This window comes from Silurus meridionalis, chromosome 26 (assembly GCF_014805685.1).
Source record: "Silurus meridionalis isolate SWU-2019-XX chromosome 26, ASM1480568v1, whole genome shotgun sequence".
Lineage (NCBI taxonomy): Eukaryota > Metazoa > Chordata > Actinopteri > Siluriformes > Siluridae > Silurus > Silurus meridionalis.
In genome coordinates this window covers 9,193,792-9,216,568 of record NC_060909.1, presented here as the reverse complement: position 1 = coordinate 9,216,568, position 22,777 = coordinate 9,193,792, and the positions used below count along the sequence as shown (strand labels likewise).

At 39.1% G+C, this 22,777-nt stretch overlaps 1 protein-coding gene across 7 annotated transcripts in view; it reads right to left on the bottom strand.

Moving 5' to 3' along the window:
* chd9 (chromodomain helicase DNA binding protein 9) overlaps positions 1-22,777 on the bottom strand; it is a 77,351-nt gene that overhangs the window by 6,145 nt on the left and 48,429 nt on the right. For all 7 annotated transcript variants that reach the window (XM_046840947.1, XM_046840946.1, XM_046840948.1 and 4 more), the window contains 27 exons: positions 22,375-22,521; positions 21,814-21,882; positions 21,637-21,692; positions 21,136-21,253; positions 20,119-20,205; positions 17,278-17,415; positions 16,826-16,947; positions 14,694-14,937; positions 13,621-13,797; positions 13,396-13,539; positions 13,055-13,310; positions 12,516-12,726; positions 10,834-11,029; positions 10,423-10,596; positions 10,008-10,193; positions 7,846-7,956; positions 7,386-7,582; positions 6,814-7,013; positions 6,566-6,725; positions 5,255-5,344; positions 4,524-4,627; positions 4,139-4,256; positions 3,999-4,056; positions 3,851-3,896; positions 3,323-3,575; positions 3,004-3,209; positions 40-909 (listed from right to left, as the gene is read on the bottom strand). In XM_046840947.1, the coding sequence (XP_046696903.1) occupies positions 40-909; positions 3,004-3,209; positions 3,323-3,575; positions 3,851-3,896; positions 3,999-4,056; positions 4,139-4,256; positions 4,524-4,627; positions 5,255-5,344; positions 6,566-6,725; positions 6,814-7,013; positions 7,386-7,582; positions 7,846-7,956; positions 10,008-10,193; positions 10,423-10,596; positions 10,834-11,029; positions 12,516-12,726; positions 13,055-13,310; positions 13,396-13,539; positions 13,621-13,797; positions 14,694-14,937; positions 16,826-16,947; positions 17,278-17,415; positions 20,119-20,205; positions 21,136-21,253; positions 21,637-21,692; positions 21,814-21,882; positions 22,375-22,521 (4,738 nt within the window). The remainder of the gene's footprint in view (positions 1-39; positions 910-3,003; positions 3,210-3,322; positions 3,576-3,850; positions 3,897-3,998; positions 4,057-4,138; positions 4,257-4,523; positions 4,628-5,254; positions 5,345-6,565; positions 6,726-6,813; positions 7,014-7,385; positions 7,583-7,845; positions 7,957-10,007; positions 10,194-10,422; positions 10,597-10,833; positions 11,030-12,515; positions 12,727-13,054; positions 13,311-13,395; positions 13,540-13,620; positions 13,798-14,693; positions 14,938-16,825; positions 16,948-17,277; positions 17,416-20,118; positions 20,206-21,135; positions 21,254-21,636; positions 21,693-21,813; positions 21,883-22,374; positions 22,522-22,777) is intronic.

Below are 22,777 nucleotides of genomic sequence, written 5' to 3'. Positions count from 1 at the left end.
TACTATTAAACTACAGGAAACACAGTAAGAGCCACTCACTGTTCTTTGAAACAGCTTCACCATCACTGTCCTCAGAAGACGAGGATGAAGACGACGAAGATGACGAGCCGGAAGAGCAGGAAGACGACGAGGACGAGGAACCAGACCCTGACCTTGAAGAAGACGACGATGAAGATGAAGATCTTGTTGAAGAGCTGGATGAGGAGCTTGAGGAAGACGCGTCTGAATCCGTCTCTGACCCGGACTTCCTCCTTGCCTCCTTGCGACTTCTTTTACTTAGTTTTTTCTGCTTCCGGTGTTCAGGGTTGGGCACAAGTGGCTTCGTTCGGGCAGCCTCCATCCTTTTCTCATTCTCTGCTTCTTTCTCTTCTTCTTTTAGCTCCTCTCCTGTAGGTGTGGAAGGCCTTAGCGATTGCCAGCTCTTTGTCCCCGCCTCCTCCTCTCCATCTAAAAGCAGCTCCTCCTTGGGTGTAACCTCCCGAGGGGTGGAGTTAGTAAGCGGTGAAGGGGGAGCTCCAGGAGTCTGGATCTGCGCTAATGGGGTTGGGGTGCGTGTCTGTCCAAGCAGCAGAGCCTGATTAGGGGCTTGGCTTTGTGCGGGTGCACCCTTGTTTTGGCTGTAGTTCCTCTGAGCTGTCATGAAGCTAAGCTCAGGATCTCTGAGGATGTGGTAGTCTGTCCGGCTCACTCCGTGCTTGGCCGCACCGATTAGTAAGTCTCGGTCATGAGTGCCTGGCTCCCACCACACAGGCAGATCTGAGCCAGGCTGGCACAGTGACAGTCGCTCGAAGAGCTGAGGGTGGCGCAGAACCTGTTCCCGAATCTGCCGGAGCAGTTCCACTCTGTACAGTGTACGTGAAGCACGCTCTTCGGTGATTGGCTGGATGGAGAGTGACGGATCCACAACGTCTGACAAGACAAAAAGACAGAAAAATAAAGAAAGGAAGCTTGATATAGACCACATTTATAAATAGTTAATTACAAAGAGTTTGAGAAAATATTTTGTAGTCTGTGAAATTTTGATTTAGACCGTATTTAGACATTTAATTAAACACCAGTTAATTAAGTACTTAGGGTTTTGATCTTACAGTGGCAATACATTTTTTTTTTACAAAATTATATTTTCATTCACACACGATACGTTGGGACTCTGCCAGATGTACACATCTCCCGCCTTGTGAGGTGCCTTACGTCTCTTTCCTTTTTGTCGGCGTCACCGGACAAAACTAAACTAAAACAAAGTGCCCGGCTCCACCCTCCACTGATGAATCAACCATCAACAAAGTGCCCACGGCAACATAAATATATACTTTAAATTTCATACATTAAAAATTTGAGTTTACTACCCCATACGGATCACCATTCTTTAAGACTCCAGGGTAAACTAGGCCATGTCTCCATATTTTCCAGTTACGATGGGGTCATTTGAATACATCTCCATTGAAGTCGAGGACTACATGTATTCATCGGTTAAAATAAGTATTGAACAAGTCACAATTTTTCCTCAGTAAATATATTTCTAAAGGTGCTATTGACATAAAATCTTTACCAGATGTTGGTAACAACCCATGCAACCCACTGATATAGAAGAAATTAAACCAAACATGTCCATTAATAAAGTTAAGTGTAATGTGAAATGATGATGAAAAAGTATTAAACAGGAAGGAGGTGAAAAAAGGCATGAAATTCCAAGACACCAGCTGAAATTAATCACTATTTAGAATCCTCCCTTTCGTCAATGCAAATTATTATCTGCTGGTTCAGTCCAAACCGATGGCCTATTTAAAGGTGTCCCATTACCAGGGTGTCACACAAGAAACATCTCATAATGGGCAAAAGCAAAGAGAAGCTCAAGACCTTTGCAACTGTATTGTTGCAAAACATACTGATGGCATTCGTTAAAGAAGGATTTCAAAAACTTCTGAAATGTTCCAGTGAGCACTGGTTGGGCCATAATACAGAAGTTAAAAGAACATCTCACCATAAACCAGCCACGACCCGGTGCTCCTCACAAAATTTCTGACAGAGGAGTGACAAGAATATCAAAAGAGCTCCAAAAGCCAAGAACCACTTGTGGAAAGCTTCAGAAAGACCTGCAATTAGCAGGTACAATTGTTTCCAAGAAAATAAGTAATGCACTCAACCACCATGGGCTGTGCCCACGCTCACCACGCAAGTCTCCATTTCTGAAGAAAAAGTATGTTGAAGCTTGTTTAAAGGTTGCTGTACAACATTTGGACAAGCCTGTGAAATACTGGGAGGATATAGTCTGGTCAGATGTGACCAAAATGGAACTCTTTGGATGCCATAATACACACCATGCTTGGAGGACAAATGGCACTGCACATCACCCCAAAAACACCATACAGTAAGGTTTGGAAACATAATGGTGTGGGGCTTTTTTTTTTTTTTTAGCATACAATACTGGCAAACTTCATATAATTAAAGGAAGGATGAGTGGGAAAATGTACTGAGACATTCTTGATAAATCTGCTGCCATCTACCAGGATGATGAACTTCATTTATGGACATGTTTGTGGGTTGCATGGGTTTTTACCAACATCTGGTAAAAATTCAATGTCAATAGCACCTTTAGAAACATATTTACTGCGAAAAATAGTGAGGTGTTCAATATTTATTTTACCAGGTGTGTACGTAGGCTTTTTGAAGTGTAATTAAAAACTGTAGCCAATTTTCAATCCTTTTGCATATTCAAGTCCCCACTCTCTCCTATTCCCAAAGAATTCAGACCACTTGACTCAATCTGCCCACTCCTGTGAACACTTGAAAATCCAACTAATGAACTTGACCAATCCCACCCACTACTGGAATTATGTTCATTTATAAAGAAATTAGTAATTAAAATCAGCCTAATTTCATTCACCAAAATAAAACGTTTACTACAGTCAATAACGTCATCCATACACATGGTACCTGTACCCAATAAACTGGAAACTGTATGTGCATATGAGCTTCTGACGGATGTATGTGCACCAAACTCACCGCCCTCCCTCGGTGGTAGGCGGCAGACCCGCCTGCACATGGCAGTAAAAGCACAGAGGTATTTGTGGAGACTCTCGTCTGTCTTCTTGTGCAGGCGAGCCATGGCTCTGAATTTGGTCCAGTCGAAGCGGCCCATTTCCGGATCAAACACGACACCGAACGTTGACACCACGCGGTAGAAATCCGCCTCTTCTCTCCTGGTCCACCTGTTTAACAGAGAGAAAGAGAAAAAAGTGTAGAAGTAAATGTTGAGTACATTAAACTACAGTATATTTAATTAATATCGATTAATTTTGTTGGAAAGCTTCTGGCATCTCACCTTTGTTGTCGCTCGATCTTGGCAGCCATTTTGGGATTGATCGCATCCGTAAGCATGGGAGGCAAAGCGCAAATGTCAGGGGTGATAATCTGCTGCGTCTGGTGGATCTGCAGGATCTGTCTACTCTTGGTGAAGCGCTGTGATGCGGTGATCAAGCGCCGCAGCCGAGCTGTTAAGGCAGATGAAGATGGCCAGTATGCTCCAGTGACAACTCCCAGTGAACTGCACCCACCATCCAGCATAGAGCCACCTTCTGCATATAGAACATTAAAGTCATGAGAAAAGCTCTCGCGATTGTGTCCGCTGACAGGAAAATCTGACCAACTTCATATCACCATTGCTCAACCCACAGGTGATTTCCAGATCTGGCAAACTATTCTATACATTTTAAAGTAAAAAAAAAAAAAATAAAATAAATAAATAAATAAAAAAACTGGTTTAGAAAACACTTTTCTTACGATTGTATTTTAGGTTTACCATGGCAACAAGCAGAAATACACTGCAGAAGTGTAGCAGACATTCACATACCTCCTGTGTCTGTTATGACCAGCTCACCAGGAGAAGAAGCATCATCCTACAGGAAAAATCTATTTTTAGTACCATGTTAAACAAAATTTTTGTTAAGCCTTTAAATCTTCATCCTGTTAGGTGTTAATACTTCTTGAAACTGTCTTACCTCCATATCATCTTTAAGCAAAGTGGGCGCAGGCTTGTATTCTGGATCGTCGCCATCCCTGCAGACGCACATACAGGGTGACTAAAAGTCAGACACTCAACTCAGACTTTTCCTATATATTAAATGTATGTGTCTCTTACCCATCAATAAAGTCATTTGCTCTCTGTTCAGCAGCGATGGCCTTCTCATCCGGCCTGCCAACCCGCTCTAGGAAGCACAGAGCAGGATCTGCACGTATAGTGTTGTACTTCTCATAACCTGAAAAATACACACATGCCAATTAATCACGGTGAACCCTCTCTTAGCAATTCGGAACAAACTGAAAAACAAATACGCATTTCTTAAGTTTTAGAACTTAATAAGTATTTAAACAGTAGCCAATAAATTGATAAGAAAATATTGTGAAATGTGTCTTTTCATTGTTGTTACATTACTTAATACACAATCATAGCAGGAATCCGATGCGTTTGCCACTTTAAGAGTGTGCGTGTGAGTGTGCAATTGTGCAAATGTCTACATCCTCACCATGTTTGTAAACTCCTATCAGCAGACACTTGTCTGCAAGCATGTCCCACCACATAACAGGCAACTCGGAATTATCCGGCTCAGGAACCCAGATTTCTATCGCACTATAAGACCAAAGCAAACAGATGGTTAGAGGCTAAAACTTCATCATCAACGCGTCATCATCAAAAAGAGGCTTAAGCTAATCTGACATTCGAATAGTAGCTCAGTCGTATCAGTTGTTGCTGCAACTGTGATATAAAAGCCTGCTGCAGGACAGAGCTGGAAGAGATACAGGACACAGTACAAGCCCATGCACACTTTATACTACCTAAATAATAAACAATTTCATCTACAATGATACAATAAATGTGTTTGTCTTACACCATCAGATCAAGAGCAAATTTTCTTTTTTGCGTGGAACTTATGATTGAGCTGTAGTTGTGTTTACAAACAGCATATATCATAAACTCTGACTTCTTAATGCCCAACACCACAGTAGACTTAAATATGAATGAAATTAATACATTCATTTTTTTTTTTAAATATAATTATTTCAAACACACATTTAAATTAAAGTGTGTGAAATAATTAATAGTGTATGTATTTATCATCTAATTACAATATATAATGTGTACATTTATTTAAAAACAAATCCTGTGCTTACACTGTGTTATTAAAAACAAACAAACACACTGCCTAAGCAACAAAGTATTTGCTTTGCAAAGGTGAAGTGAAAGATCAAGACTCACCTTGATTCAACTCCATCCAGCACTTTCTGACACTGAGAACCAATAAGCTCCTGTTTCAGGTAGTATAGCATTCTCACTCTCAACAACACCCTACACATAAAAAAAACAAAGAGAGAAAGAGAAAGTGAGAAAGGGAGAGAGAGTGAAAGAGAGCAAGCAGCTCTTCTGCCTTCAATGCCCTTTTCTTTCTCACACACACACACGCAACAATCCCAATATACTTCATATGAAAAAATTTAAGAAATGGTGTGTTTTTCACACTGTATGAGATGATGATTCTTAATTTCTTACACATTTGACTTCCCATGAAGCTTAAACTACTGTCAAAGCTGCTGGTATAGTAAATTAATCAACACTTTTGCCGAATCAGAATCAATTATTCACCAGCATTGTTCTGTAATGAAAAAGAGGCCAACTTGCAAACAAACACCTATACACAAGTACTAACAAAAGCGCACACGCACAAAAAACTAAACTAAACTGCAGAGTCTGACATTAGTGGCATTCCAGCCCTGAGGGAAAACACTAACGCAAGCAGATCTAGTGCTTGTGTCCTGGGAAAAAACAATAAAATACATTCTATGCATTAAATTGCCACAGCCAATGAAAAAAAAAAAAGTCTCCAACATGCTCAAAGCCAGACGACTCCAGAAGCTATACTCCTCAAAACTATACGGCGATGCTACACATGCCTCTGACCAATAAGAAATGCTTAATAATGATTTATTCGTGTTCAATGGAGGTATTAAAGACATACGGTAATTACTGAAATGTAACATTTAAACAAAGTTTGTTTCATTTTCTATAGTTTTTCACAAACATACATGACATGAAAAGTTACATTTCTTGGGGATCTGAATTAATAAATGGTGCATATGCATAATGGTGGCCACCATGAACATTCTCTCTCTCTCTCTCTCTCTCACATACATACACACATATATATATATATATATATATATATATATATATATATATATATATATATATATATATATATATATATATATATATATATATGTGTGTGTGTGTGTGTGTGTGTGTTCTCAAGATCACCACAAATTTCTCTCGTATATATATTTTGCATTAATTCAATATACTATATAGAAACCTCAGCCACTAGATGGCAGAATAACGCTCTCAAAACATGCTTCTCAAAATGTCTCAAACAAAATCACTGGGTCTGTAATAATCCCCCCCTCCAGGTTCTGACATGTACATGAACATGCATGCTTTTTGCAACATAAAATACTGCAGAGCAGAAAAAAACAAAACAAAACAAAAAAAACACAACACTGAAAACAAACATACTTGTTACAGTGATGCTTAAGATGCTTCTTGTATCCGTCATCAGACAGCATGTGTTCAGGGTTGTGCTTCCTGAGCCACTCAGCTTTCTGAATGTCAAACCCGCTAGACTGAGTCTTCATCTTCTTCCCCTTCCGGCCACGAGGAACCGGCGTGGAGAGTCCTGAAGTAGAAAATATCACCATTGTTATTTATCACTCGACTGTTTTTCTTTGTTAGCAGTGGAATCCCAGTGTAAAGAGCTTGGGTACCTAAGTGGTTCTGAAGTTCTTTGGTTCTGCCGTCCTCAGTCGGACCAATCAAGTCCCACATAAAACTCTTGATCTTGTCATCGCCTCTGTAGTGCACTAAGCAGTAGGCGAGTAGCGCTCTACAGATCCACTCTACGTCTCTCTCGGTTAGCTGCTTTTTAAAGCGGCCATGCTGCAGGATGTCCTTCCAGCGGCCCCACCTGAACACACAGCAGCTCTGTTACCGCTTTGGGAAAGTTTCATGTTCAACTTTAAACTAGCAAAAGCATTCAATTGAAAATCAAACCCACTTATTGCCTTTTTTTATACAACATGCATTCTGAAATCAGCTTCAAAGCTCAAACATTAAATCATACCACTATAAGGCCTGACTAATTATTGCTTTCTAAAAATATGTACATATATTACTAATATTTACCCACTGATTATGTATTTCCTCTTCACATTTCCTTCATAAAGTTTATTTGGATATTACACATAGCCTTACAATTTTTCTTCATCTTGCTCACCCCTACGTTTTATACCTTCTCAAAGTGACCAACAGCAACAGAAAGGTGTATAACAGCACTCACCCATAGACTAAGAGGTTCTTTTCTACCCTGAAGCACTCTGTGCGGCCATAACTATTGAGGCGGTCGTGCGGCCGCCGCAGTTTGGGCTTATCGTCACCGCTGCTTTCACCTTCTGACAGTTCGGCTAGTTCATCTTTAGTGGCACTGAACGGCCGGGTCTGTTTCCTTACCCTCGGTGTGTCAATCACCAAGCTATTCTGTTGCAGAAAAAGATATATATTTTTTTTAATAAGATACAACACACAAGATCAAATACTTAATTACGTTTTATATTTCAAGTAATAATGTTATAATTCAATTTTTAAATTAACAATTGCCAGCCAAATAGACACAAGCTTGAAATGAGGAAATCAGTCTTAAAATATTCATAATTGTAAATAAAAATTATAATTAATATTAAATACAAAAAAATCCTTTTTTTTTTAAGCAAAGCCCAAGGTTTTTCAAGGTTTCCACTTACTCTGCCATTGGCAGTGTCCAGATCAATCTCAGCCTTCTTTGCCCATTTATCCCAGAAGTTTGGATCATCCAATGAAATGTCTGTGCGATTCCCAGAGGCAACAAAACTGGCCTGAAATAAGAACAGTAAGTGTTTAACATAGGAAGAGACACACAAAAAAAGTTTTTTTTTTTTGTAAATGTTTATAGACAGGGTTCCCACTCTTTCATGAACTCCAGATTCAAGGACGTTTTAAAGCACCATTTATTTTATATCAAGCACCTATCAAATTCACACCCCAGCATATATAATGCCATGAAATAATACTTTACATTCCACTTAACATTTACATTACATTTTTCGTAGCAATATTGAAGTTTTGAATGTGTAATAAATTTTAATTTAATTATTTGATTTAAATTATTCAATCCATTTATTGAATTCAATCCATTAAAGTTGATGGAGTACATACTGGTAATTGTAAAACTGCTTTGAGACAATGTCTGTTGTAAAAAGTGCTTAACAAAAAAATAATAAAGGCTGCAACAACTAATAATGATAAAGTTGGGCTGCTCAAGTTACAGGTTAGCGTGACTAAGATAACACAGCCGCTTGCAAAATGCCTCAGAGTAAAGGTCAACCAGCAGCAGGAAAAAGTATGAGTCCCAAGTAATCAAAGGCAATGGGAGGCAAACTATGCAAAGTGAAGCTTGTGCGGCATGAAGTACCACAGGATACCACACTGGTTTCAAGAATGAAGGCAAAACATCAAGACAGTAAGCAGAAACTGTATATCCAATCAGGTTCACTCGCAACATAGTAACAGATTCAATTAAAACTGTGCGAACGAACAATAAATCTGAAATCAGCAAATAGCAGCAGCAGTAAACAATTAAATTTTTTAGTTTACATTGTGGTTTTCAGTAAATGTAAGTGAATTTGAAAAAGGAGAAATCCTGCACGCGCTCCTCAACAAGTCGCTACTGTGAGCTTTAAAATGTCAAAATGTGGCGTTTGCATTTTTAAGTACATTTTATACATAAATACCCCGAATTAGGTTTTTACATAGATATAATAAGCAAATTAAGCAATTAATCGTTAGTTGCAGCCCTATTGGTAATATTTAGATAACAAGTGCACTTGAGAAGTGTGGGGAAACCTGTATAGAAAATATACTATTGTGATGTTATAAACAGTCACATTTATTATTGAATTTAACTTTTCATATTAAGTTTGAGCACTTCTCCCATTTTTGTGTGTTCCTGAGAAACAAGAGACCACAAAACTCCAACACAGGCTTTGGGTTTATACTTTCTTATGGCTAATTTTCACCTACAGAAAATCAGCAAAATCAAAACTGAAGCAAATCCCTTTATAAACTTCACAGTGTGGGTTCATATTCAAACAAGTTGATGTCACTCTGTTTAAACTTCTCTCTCTTGTTTAAACTTCAGGTTTAAGCAAGTAGCCAAAGTTTTGCAAGTGAATTGATGATTGGCTGTTTTTTGTTTATTACAAAGAAAACCCTTTTCGCTTGTGTTTAAACAGGGTTCATTTAAAAACTACTGCACGGTGGTACTTCTAAAGTGCTCCATGGTACAGCTCCATGCAGAACTGCCTTTTTCATGCATGCACCATGAATTGTGAAGTATTATTAAAAGTATTAATAAACTTTACAGTTTTGTAATCATGACATGCAGTATTTATGAATTTAATGGAGTCAATACTTTTTACATTGTATTCTTTTGTTGTATCATTAAATCATGTGTGTTTCAAATTGTAAAGTTTCAGTGTAAAATTAAAGTGTATACCAAATGAGAGACGTAATATTTATGAGTATTCATGAGCAGGTGTTCCCCTCCTGTCTGTCTTATAAGTAGGGTGAGAAACTTGCACCTGCCACCCACCAATCTTGGAGATCTCTCACCTTTGCAGGTGGATTTAATGTATTGGCTCAGATCAATAAACGAACTAAAAAAGAAATAGTTCTCGGAATGCTAATTCAAGAGATTCACATTTCAAAAGCACATTATGATATCAACCAGCTACAAATTTCCTGCGATGATGAAAGTTTAATTGCATTATTAAAGCGCTGTATATTTTTACAGCAATATCTAAAAGCTCAAACACAAAGTAACAGCAAGAAAAATTAATGAAAAACGAGTCCAAAAACACACACACACCTTGGCAAAGGTGGACCCCCGTCCCTCTGACTCAATGGTGATAGTTTTGGTTCTGCGCTGCAGGATCTGGTCGATATCTTCCTCACAGAATTTGGCACCCTCGTCTTCCTCATCCATAAGCGCACCGTATGCACCACGCCTCAAGAGGTCCTCAATCTCTTTCTTAGAAAGCTGCTGCTGGCTTGTCTACAGGAAGAAGACAAAGTAAAAATAAGTGAATTTTTTTTTTAAGATGACAGGGAAGCTCTTCTCATTAAACTTCTATCAGCATTTCAAATTTAATTTAGATTTTTTTTGTAAACACACCGCTATGAAAAACTGTTCATCCCACGTCATTGCGTCATAAGATCCAAAACCTGAACATTGCATTAGGGGAAATAAAAAAACAGCTGTTTTGCTGAACATGCTTCCTTACCCCTCCTCCTCCGAGACTGTTGTCCCGACCACTCATACTCTGCAGCACCGCTTTGTCCAATCCCAGTTTGAGACTGGCCCTGTCAAACATCTCGCGCTCATACGAATTGCGTGTAATAAGTCGGTACACCTTCACCGCCTTGTTCTGGCCAATTCTGTGGCATCGAGCCTGGGCCTTTAAAAAAATTATAAAAAATATATTGAATGACATGAGTGTAGTAAAATAGAGTGAAGCGAATAAACAAACAACTTAGACATAGCAACACTGTACACTTGTAGACTTTAAAGAGGCCAAATATTCAGCTTTCTCTGGATAGTAGATACAGGGTGGATAATGGACTATTTAGATGTAAGGTAACTAAATTAACTCTTTCAGTTTGCATGCGTTTCTCTAGTGTGTGTGTGGGTTTACCTGCAGGTCATTTTGAGGGTTCCAGTCAGAGTCAAAGATGATGCAGGTATCTGCAGCAGTGAGGTTAATGCCCAGTCCTCCTGCTCTTGTGCACAAAAGGAAGACGAAGCGGTCCGAGTCGGGCTTACTGAAACGGTCTATCGCAGCCTGGCGAAGGTTTCCACGCACACGCCCGTCTATCCGCTCATAGAGGTATCTGCAACACACGCAAATAGAATATTAATAGCTTTCAGACAATTTTCATCCCAGCAATTATCTACAAACATTACATGGCAAATCAATAGATAGTCTGTACAAATAATGTTTGCAGATTAGGCTGTAGGGTTTTAAAGAATGCAAATCTATTGATAACTGGGAATCTAATTAGTCATTTATTTGCCACAAAATACATTTAGATTTGAAAATACAAGTTAAAAATAAGTCTCAAGCATGGACACATGTCATTAAAATCCACCCACAACTACCCCCTCCCCCTCCAAAACCTGCACTATATGGCCAAAAGTCCATGTAGACCTGACCACCACAGCCATATTCCCCAAACTGTATCCAGAAATCATTGGAAGCACACGTTTGGATATGATGTCTTTTTGATTGCTTTAGCATTGACATTTCACTTCGCTGGAATTAAAAGGCTCAAACAGGTTTCAACAAGAAAATGTACACAAAAGGGGCTCCATGAAGACATGGTGTGTTTGGACTGAAAGGACCAAAATGTCCTTCACAGAGCCTTGAACTCAACACCTTCGGGATGAACTGGAACACACTGAACCCCAGACTATCTCACCAAACATCAGCACCTGATCTCAGTATTGCTCTTTTGGCTGAATGAACACAAATCCCTGAGGCACACTCCAAAATCTAGTGGAAAGACTACCCAGGAGAGTGGAGCTTATTATAGTGTCATAGCTCTATAGTGTATGATCATAAAAACTGTGGGAGCTGATGGAGCTCTTTTAGTTATTAGCCTGTTGGGCAGGTTGCTTGAAATAAATTAATCAATAACTTAAAAACAAGAGGAGTTATAAATAGCATTGACCTGGATATTAAGTGGTCTGTCAGTAAAAAAAGTCTAGGAATAAACAGTTCAGACAAAAGAAACAAATTGTTCCTGTCACATTTAAATAATGAAAGTAATATTTGAATTACAGAACAGTATTCATTTTACAGTTTGGGCAATAAAATACCAAACAGAGATTCATAAATGAGAAAAAAAATAACAGAACACAATCCTTTATTTCAATCAAGCACAACTTTAAAAAAAAAAAAAAAAAAACAAAACCCCTCTATTCTCTTGCTCTCATTTCAGTAACTCTGCCATTCCATTGCCCCCAGTTTTCTCTCTCTCCCTTTGACCTACTTTAGGCTATTCAATGCCCCAGGCATTTTCCATGTATGATGCAAGTTCTCCTAGGTGTCCGTACCCTCTGACTGAACCATAGCTACACCTGCCAATCAACTCTCTAGAGGCATACACACACACACACACACACACACACACACACACACACACACACACACACACACACACACACACACACACACAATATCTATTCTACATTCCAGAAATGTTTTACTCTTAGATCTCCCAAGACAACACGCTTCAGGTTCATGCACTTCTAGACAAATCCACCAGGAGGCACTTTCCCCACACTGTGAGGACCAGCAAAAAATGATCTACGCACCGTCTCTGGATGAGGTAGTCTTCGAGGATGTCGAGGCAGCGCACCATCTGAGAAAAGATGAGCACTTTGTGGCCGCCGGCCTTCATTTTAGGAAGCAGCTTGTCGATGAGGACGAGTTTGCCCGCGGACTGCACCATGGCCTGCAGGTGGAAGTCAGAAGCCGAGGGGCTGCACACCTCGCGAAAATCCTCCAAAATCTTCTCCTCTGCACCTAACGGGGATCACACACGTGTTCACAAGTTTAACAGTTTTGCAATAAGATTTTTTTAATAACTCTGGCATAACTAAGTAATTACATGTGTTATATCATGAGTTACATCAAAAAAGGTTAAATCATGCATTAAAAGCAAAATTGATATTTTTACACCAAAAATCTGCTATTTGTGAAAAACTGTTATAAATCATAGCATATTCTGGACACACAGAGGTTTCCACAACCATTTGGCAATTTGTGAGTTTAAACAACAAAGCAGCACTAAGCTGCCACTACTGGGCCCTTGAACAAGCATATAACCATTGAGCCTGATCCTGTGAATTACCTTTGATGAGGTAGGGGTGGTTGCAGCATTTCCTCAGCTCCATCATGGTGTTGACAAGATTGGGGACGTTGGCTTGACCGGCTCCTTTGGCCAGAAAAGAGAAGTTCCTCTCCAAAATGGCGCGGTAGTATTTCTTCTGAATGTTCGTGAGCTCCACCTCAATAATGGTCTCTTCTTTCGGAGCCAGCTTCTTTTCAACATCCTCCTTCAGGCGGCGAAGCATCATCGGTTTTAGTATGGCCTGCAGCTTCTGTACCTACTCACATAAACAATGACCTTTAGCACCTCGGGAATACATTACATACACGTTAACCACGCACAGAAACAGCCTCACCACACACCTGTTCTTCAGTCTTTAAGTCTCCAAACTCCTGCATGAAGGTAGTCTCCGAGGGGAATCGTGCAGGTTCTAAGAAATGCAGCAGACTAAACAGCTCCTCCACAGTGTTCTGCAGCGGTGTGCCAGTTAACAACACTTTATGCTCCTAAAGATCAAAATGCAGCACGTCATTAAATTGAAAAAAATTCAAAATGCCAGAACTGAGAGTATGATTCAATTTGTGTACCAGGCGCATGAGTCTGAAGCCCTCCAGCAGTTTGCAGTTCTTGTTTTTCAGACGATGAGCTTCATCGATAATCACACACCGCCAATCGATGGCGTTGAGCTCTGGACAGCCTCCTAAAATCATCTCAAATGTGGTGATAACTGCCTGAAACTTGTATGCGCCTTTAATCACACGGCCCTGAAAGAGAGAGAGAGAGAGAGAGAGAGAGAGACAGATTAGTGATTAAAAAAAGGAACAAAAAAAGTAACAGTCAAAGAGAAGCAGAGTATGAGAAGTAAAGTGTCAGAGTGGAGAGGAAGGGAATGAGTCAGAAAAAGAGATTATGGACAAAAACAGGGAGACATGCAGAATAAGAGCTACACCAGAGACTGTGATTCATTAGACCAGACCACCATCCTCCAGGGTCCAGATCTGATGCTCAAATGCCCATTGTAGGTGCTTTGGTGATAAAGAGAAATCAGAATGGCAACTTCAACCATGAGACCCCTGGAGAAACAAGCTGTGATGCCTGGTGTTTTTGGACACCTTTCTATCGAAGGCAACATTAACCTTTTCAGAATTCTGTACTCTACTGTGGGATTGGAACAGATGGGCTGAGCTTTTTTCCCCTCAAGCTTCAATGACTTTTGGGCCCCATGGCCATGTCGCTGGTTCACCTGTTGTCCTTCATTAAACTTTTGCTAAGTGCTGAGTATTAAATACTGGAAACTCCACATGACCTGCTGTTTCATTAACCTGTGATCAGTCAGACATGCTGACCCAGTCGTCTAGCAGTCACAATTAGGCTCTTGTTAAAAATTTCCCTCCGATTCTTACACATAGCCTTTTTTTTGTTTTTGCTTCCAATTCACCAACTACGATAAGTGACTGTTCACTTGCTGGCTAATATCCCACCACTCGATAGGTGCAAGTAGAGCAAAATGTTGTTTATGTCAACAGTGTGTGATTTTATACCTAGACCTCAAACTACAATTTTATAAAACCCCTGGATGCATCACTTAAGTTCAAAGTCATATCACTCCTTTATGACTCACACATTTGCACAATGATTAAGTGAGTGTGTCTTTTCCAACCTGAGCATCTCGGAAGTACATCTCGTACTGCTGGAGCATCTGCCGGCTGAGCGCGCTGCCGTGATAGACGATGATGTTGAGGTGGGTCCACGTGCGGAACTCGCGCTCCCAGTTAGCAATAGTGGAGAGTGGGGCGATGATCAGGAATGGCCTTTTGATCCCAGTAGATTGAATCTCGTCCAGAAAAGTGATGGACTGGATGGTTTTCCCCAAACCCATCTCATCAGCCAAGATACAGTTACGTCTAAGAGAGAAAAAGAGGATGATTCTCAACTGTTTATCAAGTGTAAACTAAAACATTGATTCTCTAAAGGATTTACATGATTTAAAAATCTCAGGTGATGAAATCCATTACTTGTATATGTAAAGTAAGAAGTTCCTGACATTTTCCCTAACAATATTGCACATTTATGCAACTATTTTCGAGTCACAACCAAAAAAATAAAAATAGCTGTAACAAAAGATAAGAAAAAAAAAGTTTTATCTTGTATTATCCTAAAATCAGCCTTAAATTGATGTCCCATAAGTGTGCCCATGGCAGATAAAAGGGTTTATCAAAATTGAGGATTAAAATTAATTGCATGTATTGGAAAATAATCAAGTGCTATGTGGTAAGAGTCACTGTACTGTTACCACCCGACTTCATTACTGTACTGAAGTAGATTTTTCTGGTATTGGAACTTTATTTCACTATATTTTTTTTGGACAACCTGTACTTTCTTCTTCTTACATTTTCCCCAAACGGACTCGTTACTTTAGTTTTAATCTATTTGGTGAAATGGCAAAATTTTTTCTTCTCACTGCGCACCGTTTTCAGCCCACCAACCTATTTCCTATTTACCTTTTTCAATCTACCACTGGTGTATCATTTCCTGACCCTCTCACAACACAGACGGAGGCTAGTTTACGAAGATAACGAGCAAGACAGAAGGCAACAAGAAGTTTGGGGCTAATGTGGATGAGACACAAGGAGTCAGTGATGTAAACATGACTGAGGACAGAGACATTCCTGACCATCTGATCATCATCATCATCATCCTTTCCTGCTTGTGTTCTATATTGTGGTTGCTCAGCCTGTATACATTCATTAGGTAACAACATATGAAATTCGTTTTTTATTAATATTATGAGGTCCAGTTTACCCCCCGTTGCAATTTGAGAATTAATGCAGAACATGTCACCACTTATTACCAAAAAAAAAAAAAAAAAAAGCATTATATCTATTTCACTATTATTATATTTTTTATGTTTAGGTAGAGAAATCCGGTTTTGATGTTCAGACAGAGAATTGGTTCACTTTAAAGAAAAACTACTTCATAGAAATAAACAATAGGTGTGAAATCACATTCACCAAGTATATCTGTGTAAAATGAGGCTGGTGCTTATGTCTATGCAGTTTTGTGTGTGTGTGTGTGTGTGTGTGTGTGTGTGTGTGTGTGTGTGTGTGTGTGTGGAATGTGGGCTTAGACATGCCGCCAAGCAGCAGGCTCCACTGGATCCTTGTCTGCACTACTTAATCTGGCACCCAAATCCATGTCTACCTTTCTCTCTGTGTGCGCGTGTGTGTGTGTGTGCGCACGCACGTGTGTGTGTGTATATAAAACCTCTGCCCGGCCTGACACACACAAACCATTTTGACAACTAGAACACCTCAGCAAAATCTGCATTGAAATGACACAAAACATTAAGTGCTAACTACTGTAACCAAAACATAAATCTATATGCTTCCTGCAGAGCATCAGTTACTCAATCATTCTACAGAAAATAATAGCTATAATAAACACAAACTGTGCATGCCAATGACCCTGTTAACATATCTGTTTGCATCAGACAACATTGCATTGACTAGTGTAGCTTAACCAAAAACCTTGAGCGATGTTGGACAAGTTGCCAGGAAATTGTGTTCTCCTGTCTAAATCAATGTGCCTTTACATTCGTTTGATTTTTGTGGAATATATTTAAAAACACTGTTACAGAAAGCTAACTATTCACCTGTATGCATTTCTCATTTTGGTCTGGTTCATATCTGGTTTGGATAGTAGACAGTTGTACTGTTCTATTTCAGATCTCTGGGACATGATACACCTTTATACCATGTACACCCTCTATTAGAGAAGAAAAACATCACTGACCTGTTGTACCAGTTGAAAAGCAGCCAGTTGACGCCCTCAAGCTGGTATTCCCTGAGACTGTTTCCATTCCGATAATCCCTCGACTGCTCCAACTTCTTCCAGTGACTCGCTGGAGGGCGCTCCTGAAGACACAGAGCAGTAGATGGGTTTGAAGGAGTCTGTTGTTACAGCTGCAGCAACTCCGGGTTCATTTTACAGTTCTAACGCTTCATACTCACAAGATCAAGGTTTATAGATTGGGGGAAAAAAAAATTTTTATATATATATATATATATATATATATATATATATATATATATATATATATATATATATATATATATACATACATACATAAATAAATAACACAAACCCTGGTTAAATAAGTGTTTGGCAAAATAAAGTGTGGAACAAACGAAGTATAAAAATTGCAACACAATGAGATAAAAAGTGTGTGAGAGAGAAAATCTTACAATTCTTCTGGAGTCTGGTTTCGCTGCCTGCAGCTGTTCAAACTCCACAATCTTACTCTGATCAACATCTTCCTTTAGCTCCCACGTGCTGTCTTCATACGGCAAAGAACACCACTTCACCAGGTAATACACCACCGGCTACAACCCACACACACACACACACACACACACACACACACACACACACACACCGTCTTGTTATACAGGAACTAACATCAGCATTTCAAAAATAGTATACTTTTTTTTTTATATATAATTCAATGTATAACAAACATGGCAACGTTGCACGGAAAAAACATTCACGTAACATCCTCATGAAATAATGAAAAATATTTACGCTGCTAGACTCATTTTTGTTAAAAAAATTCTAATTACAAAAAAACTAAAAGCTTAAAAACATCAATTTAATGTTATAAATTATTACTGATCCTTTATCTATGTTAATGTAATTATTATTTTTTTTTTTTTAACACTAAGTGTCCTACTTAGTCTACCTTGTTTGTTAGTCTACAAAAGGTCTACCTTGTTATTGTGATACAGATTATAAATTGTAGAAATGCTTAGTTCATTCCTGACATCACCCACATACGTGAATGTTACACCAGCAGTAGGCAATAATATCTAAGTGACTTGAACTGCAATATAACAGTTTCAGAGAGGAACGGCTATAAAAGGATCATGGCTCACTTCTGCTGCACAAATGTGAATTTGCTTCAGTGTCTGCAACATTTCTCTAGTCTCTTACACCTGCTCCTAAAGTGATTTAATACCACACTGACAGCAAGTGTACTTAATTTTTATTAAAAGCGTGCACCTTATTTAATCAATCCATTAGCAACAAAATAAAAAAAAAAAAAACAAGAGCAAAAGCTTAAAAAACAAACAAACAAAAAAACACTTTGGCAAGATTTTTTTTTAGGAACTAGGAGGTAAAACTCACTTGCGGTACTTAACTAACGAGTCGAAGGTGATTGGGGTGGGGGACGGTAACTACAGGGGAATAAAGTTGATCATTCACACTATGAAGTTATGGAAAAGAGTAGCGGAAGCCAGACTGAGAGAAGAGGGTGCAGTAGGAATGACAGACTGGTTCAAGTTGGAGGTGGGAATGCATCAAGAATCGGCTCTGAGCTCTTTCCTGTTTGCAGTGATGTTGGACAGGTTGACAGGAGTCTCCGTGGACCATGATGTTTGCGGATGATAGTGATTTGTGGTGAGAGAAGGGAGCAGTTCGAGAAGAGCCTGGATAGGTGGAGGTACGCGCTCTAGAGAAGGGGAATGAAAGTGAGTAGGAATAAGACGAAGTACATGTGTGTGAATGAGAGGGAGGGCAGTGGGGTGGTGTGGTTGCAGGGAGAAGGGGGTGGAGGGGTTTAGGTACCTGGGGTCAACAGTGCAAAGTAATGGAGAGTGTGTTAATGAAGAAAAGTGGCAGGAGTAATTTGTGATAAAAGGGTATTATAGTTTATAGTTTATAGAACTGTGGTGAGACCTGCAATGTATGGTATAGAGACAGCAGCATTGAGTAAAAGACAGGAGGTGGAGCTGGAGGTAGCAGAGCTGAAGATGCTGAGATTTTCATTAGGAGTGACGACGATGGACAGGATTAGAAATGAGTTTATTAGAGGGACAGCGCATGTAGGATGTTTTGGAGACAACATGAGGGATGAGACTGAGGATGGAGCCGCCAGAAAGGAGGAAACGAGGAAGACCAAGGAGGAGGTTTATAGATGTGGTAAGGGAAGACATGCAAGTTGTTGGTTTAAAAGAGGCAGATGTAGAGGACAGGGGGGTATGGAGGCAGAAGATCCACTGTGGGAGCAGCCGAAAGAAGATTTATAGTAGAGACCAATACAAATATGCTATTCAACAACTTCTGAACTTTTAAATCTGGTCCAAGATTACAGAGAGTGAATTAAATATGAAATTATTAAGGTGGAAAAAAAAGGAATGGAGAAAAATATATCTGTTGTACCTAGGTGACTGCACTTTTTTGTTTTTTCCAAAGTGATGCAGCTCAGCTGAAATCTCTCACAAATCCGATACAGTGTTTGGGAAATCAGGATGGTATAAATGTCAAGGAAGAAGCGGATGATGCTGCAGCTTGAGATATGACATACTGGATCAGCCATTATTGTTCACATGGTGCTGGCTCTAATTAAAGTACAAGAAGATGCTGCTGCAAACTGAACTGACACGCAAACCATCTGAGCCACTGCAGCCTGCCTTCCTTTTACACATTGGCATTTCTTCTCGATTAAATGGATTTAGGTTAAGGTATTAGACTTTGGATCTGGGGGTTGTGGGTTCAAGTCCCAGCCATACCAGGCTCCCACTCCGCCATGGATGATCACAAGCCCGGCTGCAAAAGAAGGGGTGTGTGCGTTGGGCTAGCAACCCGAATATGTAACTAAAGCCGCTATGGAAATGGCAAGTAAGACATTAGGCCATTGCCGCCCAATGCGCCTCATGGTGTGGGAGGACTTTATGTAAAATAAAAAAAGTTTTTAAAATAAAAAAAGTTTTTACAAATACATTGGTTCATATCCAGCTTAACAGTTTGCCACCGGCTTGTTTAACAGGGACAAACTTACACTTATAAAGAATATTCATTTTTATCACCACATGATCTGTGTAAAGCTGTTCATTGTTAAAAGTGCTATACAAATAAAATTAATTGCGTTGAATATACAAAGTCTAGTATTCTAAACCATGTAAAAATATACATTTATCAACTCAACAAACCAAGTGTGTAAAAATGCTATGTGGCACAACAGAGCTGCAGTCTCACCTAAATAAATAAATAAATAAATAAAAAAAAATAAAAAAAAAGAAGGTTACCTCTCCAGTGTCCTTGTCCTTACAATAAGACACCTCCAGGACTCTGTCCACTTCTACATAATCAGGATTAAATGGATCCTCCTCCATCTATAACACACCCACACACACACACACACACACACACACACACACTTACTACATGATGCCTGAAACACTGCGATGCACAAATATTGTACCTTGTATTTGCAGGTAGGGGTCAGGTTTTCCTCAAGTTTAGAATTTATTTAAAAATAATTAAAAAAATTATATATTTTATGTAACTTGTTTAAAAAATGTTTCCAACTCCACCTCTGTCACAACATAGTAGACGGCGTACGCACCTTGCTAGGCATTTTTTTTTAAGAGTAAAAAAAAAATAGAGAAGTGTAAAATAACACTGAAAACATCAACTGTATTTTCCTTCACAACTCAATGATGATGACTGTTCCAACAATATTTGCATAAACATGTCAAATTCGAGATTATAATTAGACAGTAACCGTAGGGTCAGATGAGGTCAAAACCTCTAGGGGTTGCGTTTCAATATAAAACCTGTGCAGAACCTCCAATTCTCACCAACTAGCTGAATGTTTAAAGAAGAGCAGGAAGTTTTGTTCAAGCACAAACATTTCTCCTACCCAGAAATCACAGCCAATTTGACCCTCATAAACTTAACACCGCATGATGCTTTCCTGCTGCATCACCTGAGGGTTTCTATGCAATTAATTATATTTCTTTATTGTTGTACGTTTTTATAAATTTATGCCACCATGTCAACTACAAATCAAAATCTTTGCAAACCAAAAACCGTAGATTTTCACAAAGTATCCTGAAAATGTTTTTTAATGATTTAGAAGCAACAGAGTGATGGTTGTCATTTAAACTCTGCAGGAAGGTAAACTAACTAAAGCAGGGATGTTGGCCACTGCTATGACCACACACACACACACACACACACACACACACACACACACACACACACACACACACACACTTTAAAAGCACTAATGAAAAGAGAGCAAACAAAAAAACACTTACATTGGCGAAGAAGTGTGCTCTCTGTGCCTGTTTAATCTTGAAGCGCTTGATTTTCTGCTGGATCCTCTTGTCCTTCTCCAAATGTTGCTCTGTAGCCCACTCGCAATGCAGGTAAGAGCTACACACAATTACAAAAATCGCAATGATATTTTAATGCGTAAACATGCCAACTACAACAACAGCTTTCTGACCTGCCTTACGTATTACATGAGCTTGTGCAAGCAGATCACGTTACGTTTTTGACGTTAAAACAGTGATGAATTTAATTTGCTTTAATTAGGAATGAGCTGATCAGAGGCGAGAACATCCACAACAGTTAACAGCAATTTAGATATGAAAGTAGTGCCTTTGTGGATTTCCACAGAATTGCAGTTCAGCCCATTCTTTACTTAATAACAGAGTAAGGAACGTCTTTTGTGTTTAAGGACTTCAAGGCAAAGAGAAGTGAAGTAGTCATCATTCTTATCATGAAAGGGAGTGAAAAAAAAAACTGAGACTCACTAGTTTTTGTATTTTACAAAAAACTCTTCCACTTCAACCACAACTCCAGGAGACACCTGTTGTACAAATACACAAATGATTTCACTTAAGCATAAATGCATGGAAACAAAATACCAACACTATACAAGTTCCATCTTTTTTTTTTCTTATTAATTAATGTTGCAAGTTGAATGTTACCTCCTTCTTTACTACACGAGAGGCCATGATTTTATCTACCACAGCTCCGTCCTCCTCGCTGGGATTCTCCTGAGAAATAAATAACAACAAAAAGCTCTTTACTTCCACCAAACTGAAGAACACTAAATAAAGAGAAAGACATAAAACACTTGGGGAGATGCAGTAATAAGGAAACTAATCACTGGAACCAGTTGTTAATGTTAACACCAACTATTTTCTGTTAACAGCAAACACCTGAGGTGTTACATTCTTTTACCACAGCAATGTATTACAAAGTTTTTATTTTAGAACAACAGTTTATATTTGTTTTACTGTTTGTAGTTACATTTGACACTGTAGAACAAAAACTATATAAGTACACAGAGTATGAAAAGTCAGGAACTAATTTAACTAAAATGTATTGTGAACAACTTAATATTGATATGGCAGTAAAATATCACCCAGGCCTGAGTTTCTGATGCAGGACTTATCTGATGCAATCTGTGAATGGCCACCAAGATACATAAGGAGAGCTCATCATCAGAAGTATGTTTTGGGCATGTATGCTTTGTGTGTTCTCACCACAAACAGCTGTACAGCAGGCTGTTTCTGAGTGTTCGCATTGATCTTCTTGGCTTTGGCGATGACTTTAGTTTCCTCATCAGACATCCTGGCCTCCTGCTCCTCAGCATACTTCTTCCTCTTTATCTGTCTGTTTGACCGACGCTTCTATGGGGTGAGGAAAAAATTAAAGAACAATCGTGCTCACAATATCGCAACAATTACCTTTCGTTTATGAGGAAGCTGCAAAGATGAATAGTTCATGTCATGATAGCAGCGTCAGTGAAATCAATTTTGATTCCTTCCTGTCTGTTTCGACTTGTATACCAAATCACAATAACTCGATGTCAGCTTCTCTTACCCATGCGGCATGACTGATAAAGTCATGAATGTCATCGCTCACAAACCATTTAAATGACAAGAC